This window comes from Mixophyes fleayi, chromosome 7, assembly GCF_038048845.1.
Source record: "Mixophyes fleayi isolate aMixFle1 chromosome 7, aMixFle1.hap1, whole genome shotgun sequence".
Lineage (NCBI taxonomy): Eukaryota > Metazoa > Chordata > Amphibia > Anura > Limnodynastidae > Mixophyes > Mixophyes fleayi.
The window spans coordinates 89,724,432-89,732,275 of NC_134408.1; the positions used below are offsets into that span (position 1 = coordinate 89,724,432).

The window sequence follows — 7,844 nt, forward strand, 5'->3', positions numbered from 1 at the left end:
TTATAGTTGTTACAAAACTGTGGATTTTTTTTAAATGTCCACATTTACAAATACTCCTGGTAATGTAGCCAGCTTTCATAAACAGACATAACATCTCCTAACAAATTGACCCTAGTGTGTGTGTGTGTGTTAGGGAATTTAGACTGTAAGCCCCAATGGGGCAGGGACTGATGTGAGTGAGTTCTCTGTACAGCGCTGCGGAATTAGTGGCGCTATATAAATGATGATGATGAAGGTTACATGATGTTTTGAAAGTGGCAATTATACTCCACACCTTAGTAAACTTTACAAGGCCATATGCAAGTCAAGTTGCTTTGAAATGTGTTTTTTCAAATTGTTACTTTATATTTGTTTTGCTTAAATTGCTAAAGAGGTGGTTAGTTTTTCAGTATTCACTACATGTAAGATAGATATAGGACATGGCATCCCTTCCAAAGAACGTAGAAGAAACTTTGTAAAAGTAATTCAGCCTCCTGTGTTTTTTTTTTCCCAAAATGTGTTTAGTTTACAATGTTTCGTTTGTTTCAGTTAATAATCCTCACTTAGCTGTCAATTTGCCTTTGCTATTATGTACTGGACATACTTGTGAATGATAGCATTTGGAGGGTGGTCATTTGTTTGTGTTAAAGTGTATTAATGTTTGTTTCTTATGTCTTTTCTCTCATCCTACATAGGAGACAACACTTATCCCTTATGCCCTTGGCTCCTCACTCCCATGTTGAACCCACACACAGAGCGTGCTGTTGCATATAACTCGGCTTATACAGCCACCAGATTGATAATTGAAAGGGCCTTTGGCCTCCTAATGGCACGGTTAAGATGCCTTGACCGGTCTGGTGGAGCACTGATGTATGGGCCAACTAAAGTATGGACATCATGGCTCTGTGTGTGGTGTTTCACTATTATGCCAATCCAGAGTGGGGCTCCAGGGGTGTTTAACGAGGTTGCTGGGATGGACGAGGTAGGGGAGCCTGAAGCCACACCGCAGGACTCAGACCAGTGGGCCAACTTCAAGCAGTATGTCCTTGATTCATATTTTTGAGGTAATTCACATTTAGTAGTATTGTTTGCTTTAAAGGTCAAATGTCAAATACACCAATGCTATATGATTTGAATAATGATACAACGTAAAATATATGCCAACTTACAATAGAAACAAAGAAATGGGTTGACCAACATACATGTGATGTTGTCCTAATGAAATTGGTTCCATTTGCCATGCTTTGAAAAACTATGCTGACCTCTAAGTGTACTTGAAAATGCTTTAGGAATTCGCCTTAAATTTGTGTATTTTTTAGGACAAACATTTGTCCTCCAACAGCCAAAATGTTTTGCTGTCAAAAACTACTGGATAATGTGCTAAAATCAACATCCTTAAGTGTCGAATTTCTGACTTCGTTTTCAACTGTCCTAACATAACCCATATTCTGTTTGACTAATATCATTCATTAAATGGCATAATGGTTTGGTAAGGCAATGGCAATTACCTTTCAAATATTATTGCCTAAAATTTTTAGTAAAAACCGAGCTTAACAGTGTTCATCAAGGAATCTAAAGTATCTCATTTAATATGTAGAGATGCTCACTGACCCCTGTGAACTGGTTTTGGTTTTGGATCTGTTTTTTTTAGAAAAATTACTAAAATATGCTAAAATCACCTAATTTTGCTCTTTTTTTTGTTCCTACATTATTATTAACCTCCATAACACTAATTTCAAGTTATTTCCAGTCAATTTTGACCACCTCACAGGTCACAATATTATTATTTCATACACTTTCGGACAAATACTGCAGCGACCTGGCTGGATGCTAAGTGACAGAGCAATGACTCAAACACACGGCAGTTCCAAGCACATCTAGGCACACAGCAGTGGCAGAAAAGAAAAGTTGTGCAAGATGGAATTGACCTTGTGCTTGGAACTGCAGTGGCAGAAAAGAAAAGTTGTGCCAGATGGAATTGACCTTGGGCCCTCCCACCCACCCTTATGTTGTATCTTAGAATGGACATGCACACTTTAACAAACCAAGCACTTCAGACACAAAAGTGCCACTACTTGTGGCTGAAGTGCTTGTTTGGGCCCCCACAAAACAAGGCAACAATGGCCTTAAGGCACCTAAGGTAACAGTGCTGTTACTCTACTGTGGAAAGATGCTGTTGTCATCATCGTCAGCCTCATCCTAACCCTCATCAGTGTGTACATCATCCTCACACATTATTAATTCATCATTTTCTACGAGGAAGTTAGTGGGAACTTAGACCAGGGCAGGACAGTAGATGTGGTCTACTTATATTTTGCAAAGGCCTTTGATACAGTGCCACACAAGAGGTTGGTTTACAAAATAAGGGAACTGGGTCTAGGAATCAAAATTTGTACTTGGATCGAAAACTGGTTAGAGAATAGGGAACAGAGAGTTGTGATAAATGGAACATTTTCTAATTGGTCAAAAGTCTTAAGTGGAGTACCTCGAGGTTCCGTGCTGGGGCCACTCTTTTTTAATATATTTATTAATGACCTTGGTGATGGTTTAGAGAGTAAAGTTTCTATTTTTGCAGATGACACTAAACTCTGTAAGGTAATAAAATCAGAGCAAGATGTAGCTTCTCTACAGAGGGACTTAAATAAACTGGAGGATTGAGCGGCCAAATGGAATATGAGGTTTAACACAGACAAATGTAAGGTTATGCATTCAGGGATCAAAAACAAGAGCGCAATCTATAAATTAAATAGAATTAATTTAGGAGAATCTATAATGGAAAAGGATTTGGGAGTGCTCGTAGACAGTAGACTTAGCAATAGTGCTCAATGTCAAGCAGCAGCTGCAAGGGCAAACAAAGTATTGGCATGCATAAAAAGGGGCATAGATGCAAGGGAAGACAGTATAATTTTGCCACTGTATAAATCGTTGGCAAGACCTCATCTTGAATATGCAGTACAGTTCTGGGCACCACTCTATAAAAATGATAATTTGGAACTAGAAAGGGTTCAGAGAAGGGCGACAAAATTGATAAAGGGTATGGAGTCATTAAGTTATGAGGAAAGGTTAGCCAGTTTAGGCATGTTTACTTTAGAAAAGAGGCGTCTAAGGGCAGATATGATTACTATGTGCAAATACATTCGGGGTCAATACAGAGAGCTTTTAATGGGAACTTTTTACCCCAAGGACCATACACAGGACATGTGGTCATCCCCTAAGGTTAGAGGAGAGGAAATTTCACAACCAGCAAAGGAAGGGGTTCTTTACAGTGAGGGCAGTCAAGATATGGAATTCATTGCCAGGGAAGGTTGTGATGGCAGATTCAATAGATATGTTTAAGAAAGGGTTAGACATATTTTTAGCGGAAAGGTGTATCCAGGGATACGACCGTTAATTAAAATGAAGGATAGTAGTGGATATAGGGTAAAAATAGGACTGCAATATTGAGTCTGGGGGGATTTTCACAATTGAAACAGATTGGCGGTTCTTTACTCTGGATTAATTTCAAATATAAGTGCAGGATCGTAGGAGATCCAAAATAGGCTAAACTTGATGGACTGGTATCTTTTTTTTTTTTTTTTCAACCTCATCAACTATGTTACTATGTTAAAGCTGGAATCCACCATTACAGAAGTCTCAGTATTTTGATGTAATTTGTGGGAAAGGCCTTCTTCGTGGAACTTGAAGTTCATTTTTATGAACATCATCTTTTCCACATTTTGAAGAAGTGGTCTCCTATGCCGATCACTGACAAGGTTGCTGGCTGTGCTGAAAACTCTTACCGAGCACACACTGGAGGGGTGGGCAGCTTAGGCAGTGCAAAGCGAGTTGGTACATGGGTCTTCAAATTCCCTTTTTTTTTCTCCTACTATGTAAAGAGACTGTATGTGTCTATTTCTATGCTGTCGTGAAAATAATCCTCCACCATCCTTTAGATGCTGATAGTAGGATAAGGTGGAGTTACGGCAGAGGTGTCACGGTTTTTGGTCAATTCTTTTAGACCAGACCAGATGTCAGAATTTGGTGCTGAGTCATCTGCATCATATCTGGGTCTCTTGGGAAAGCTACGTTTTTTCCTAGCAGCAGTTGAGTGAGAATCTGAAGAAGAAGACAATGTCCTGGCACGTAACACTTGAGCTGTCCTCTTGTTCACCATGAGCTCCTTGCATCTCTTCAGATCTGGGTCAGTTGGAAACAAAGAGAAGACAAAGCTCTTAAACCAAGCATCGAGCACAGTCGCCAAAATGTAGTGATCCGATTTCAAGATTTTGATATCTCTTGGATCCTGGCGAAGCGAATAAAGTACTTGATCTACAAGTCTGACATACTTGGCGTAATTGCTTTGTTTAATCTCCTTCAGTTTCTCAAGCTGCTTTTCCAAAAGTCTAATTAGGGAATCACTTGACTCAAGCTAGCAGTGTCTGAACTCATTTCACAGGTTACTACTTCAAATGGTTTCAGCACCTTGCACAACAGGAAAGTATTCTCCACTGCGCTTGACTAAAATACATTCCCCCTCCTTTCCCAATATCATGGCTTGTGGAGTAAGCGTGGATGGCTTTTCGCTGTTCCACCATCCGCAGAAGCATATACAGGATGGAATTCCACCTTGTCACCAGCTCTTGCTTTGGTGGCAGGGCAAATTAAATTTCTCTTGCAGCTGCTGCAGTCTCCTACACGCTGTTGCCAAATGACGGATATGCCCAGATATTCTACGGGCCACAGACATCTCCTGCACGTCCTTGTCATTTTTTTAAAAAGCTCAGTACCACCAAGTTTATTGTGTGAGCAAAACAGGGAATGTGATGGAATTCACCCAACTGTAATGCTCCCACAATATTGGTGGCATTATCAGAAATTACATATCCTGAGGAGATTCCAAGTGGGATAAGCCATGTTGCAATGACATCCCTTAGTTTTTGTAGCAGATTGTCAGCTGTATGCCTCTTAGTGAAGCTGGTGATACACAGAGTAGCTTGCCTCTGACAAATGTGACGTATTTGGGTGCATGCTGCTGCTGTTCCTGCTGGTGAAGGCAAATCACCAACCCAGTGGGCTGTCAGTCATATAATCTTTAGTTTGCCCAGTTCCGCTTGTCCACATATATGAGGTTATTTGTACAGTGGGTAGAATGGAATTTTGTAGCCCAATAATTACATTTTTACGAACCTTCTGGTAGAGGTGAGGAATAGCTTTTCTACTGAAATGGTGTTGTGATGGAATTTGGTAACGGGGACACAAGACCTCAAGTAACTGTCTAAAACCAGCTGCATTAATAGTGGATATTAGACGCAGATCTAATACTAGCATAGTCGCCATGACGTCTGTGAACCGCTTTGCGACTGGGTGACAGCTTTCATGCTTTCTTCCTCTTGCAAAGGATTGCTTAACAGTCAATTGTTGTAAGATACTAGTAATCTTCTTCTTGGTCTGCTTCTGGGATGAAGATTCATCCCCAGCAGCAGCAGCAGTGGGACTAACGCTCAAGAATTCTTCTGAGGAATCCATGATAGTGGGGGAGTCATCTAGCCTTAGCAACTTGGAAGCAGGACTAACTCCGATAGTTACTGAAGATATTGATGAGGACAGTGTTGTGGGTGTAGATTGCAGGCGTCGGGTTGTAGGTGGAAGAGTCCTAGCTGATGACTGCTTGTTGTTGTTTTTTTAGCATAAGTTTCTGATTTTCCTAACAGCTTGCCATGAACTCTCTTCAAATGGCGTAACATGGATGAGCTACCTAGATGGTTAAGGTCCCTGCCTGAACTGACTGTGGCTTTACATCCTCTACAAATGGCTAGGCAACTGTCAGGATTTGAGTCAAAATAATTCCACACATAAGAAGTGAATTTTTTGGTCTTATACCCAGGCATGACAATGGTCTTCTTCTTATCACGTGCCAGAACTGCTTCCACCAGTGCAGGCCTTACACAAACAACATTATCCTCATCAACATCCTCATTAGCGCCCTCGTCGGCTACACAAATATTCCCCTCATCCTCTTCTAATTCCAAATTGGCATCCTCAATTGATGTATCACCGGCTACACTTGTGCTGTTCAGGCACACATCTGCAGAAATGCTGAAAAGGGCCTTCTTTATGGGTACACTAACAGAATGGTCACGATTACACATAACACTCGTGGATAGAATCTCCTCAGGGATTTGTGTCATTTCTAAATCTGAACATGTTTTTTCCTCTAATGCCTTACTGTTTTCTTCCGGCTCGGCTTTTACACGTAAAAGTATTTGGACACCACTTTTGGAGTCCAAATGACAAGGTCTTGCTTGGTCACGACTGACCTTACAAGAAGATTCCTCAGTGACAGTTGCCGAACTTGCACTCATAGAGAAAGGAGAAGGCCTCATTCTTTCTTTGCTACTGCATGTGTAGAATGACATGTTGGCATTTTTTTTTTCTGCAGATAACTTTGCTTGAATTACAGGTTGTTTTTTTCTTGACCAAGGTAAAAGGTGTTTTTTTAAATTTTTGTTTCCCCAGACTTAAAAACACTATGCATTTTTACATAGGCTTTACTAGATGACGTAGAGGGATTACTATCATCATGACTGGTGCCAGCAGCTGCTTGGTGCTCCTGCTCTTTTATGTACTCCTGTGAATCCATTTTGATAACACCGTACACTTTGACTGCAAATTCTGAAGAAAAGCCTGCCAAGCCGAGTTTTTGTATTTCAGAAATGAGAATTAGCAATGGAGAAATGGAGCTGTCCTCTTTGTGTGTTACCTATATAACACAGTAGAATGTGACTGCAGAATTACACCAAGCCTGCCAGCACTAGGATTTGTATTTCAGCAATGACAATTGACAATGGAGCTCTCCTGAATGTCACTGTAGACTTTGTTGAACACTGCTACCCCCTCCTCTTTCTATTCTATCTATGTTGCTGCCCTGCTGCTCTACAGACTGTGCTACCCCTTCTGTGTCCCTCTGTGAAATGGCGCTAGATCACAGTGGAAGGTGGTTTTTATAGATTTCAATACTCCCGAGATCCAACGATGTAACAATGACATTTTGGCTCGTTTTCAATTCCGAAAAAGCGCGAAAGCACCGAGCCGACTCAGCATGGTACTTGGATATGCTAAGTTCCGGTGTGTTCGGGTCTCGGGGAACCGAGCCCGAGCATCTCTACTAATTTGTAGGCATTAGACTGAAGATAATGCCACATTTGGACAACAATTAATGTCTTTCCTTTGTAACCACAGGCTGTTTCCCCAACATGCCACACTATCTAGGTGCTGGCAGGGATAAGGGCCCACAGCACTTGCCTTTGGAGTTGTCGGAAGTGCCTATCGTGACGTAGCCAGTTGAAAAAATGTAAGTATCTATAGTCTTCTGATAAATAACATTTAATATTAATCTAAAGTGTGGGTGCTGCATACAATATTGCGGTAATAAACCTATGGAATTGTGATGAAGATTTGTGTGTCTGCCTAGGCCACGGCAGGCAATCCACATTTATAAAAGCTAATGGTTTTTTGGGTACTTTGAAGACCAAACCACCGCAAACTACACTGCAAAACCAAGATATAGCTTAAACCAACAAGCCACTAATTACAGAGAGTGCTGTGTTGAGTCTTACAAGATTAAAGTGGCCACCTTCATGTGCACCAAGGCAGAAATGAAGTACATGCATTAAAGTTAGATGTGACCTAATATTGGTGTTTTTCCTTTACCTTCAACAGGCAAACATGACATGCATTTTATAATTCTGAAATGCGTGTCTTCTTATACATTGAAGTATTTAATGCTTGGGCAGCATGGTGGCTATATGGTTAGCACTTCTACCTTACAGCAATGGGGTCATGAGTTCAATTCATGAGTTCAATTCCCAACCATGGCCTTATCTGTG

General features: G+C 40.8%; 1 protein-coding gene across 1 annotated transcript in view; it reads left to right on the plus strand.

Annotated features, from left to right (window-relative positions):
• The window catches only part of LOC142097862 (ferroportin-like), a 118,948-nt gene extending 111,647 nt beyond the window's left edge, over positions 1-7,301 (plus strand). Inside the window, exons 8-9 of the mRNA XM_075180079.1 lie at positions 675-1,043; positions 7,198-7,301. Coding sequence (XP_075036180.1) covers positions 675-1,042 — 368 coding nt within the window. The 3' untranslated portion in view covers position 1,043; positions 7,198-7,301. The remainder of the gene's footprint in view (positions 1-674; positions 1,044-7,197) is intronic.
• The last annotated feature ends 543 nt before the right edge of the window (positions 7,302-7,844 follow it).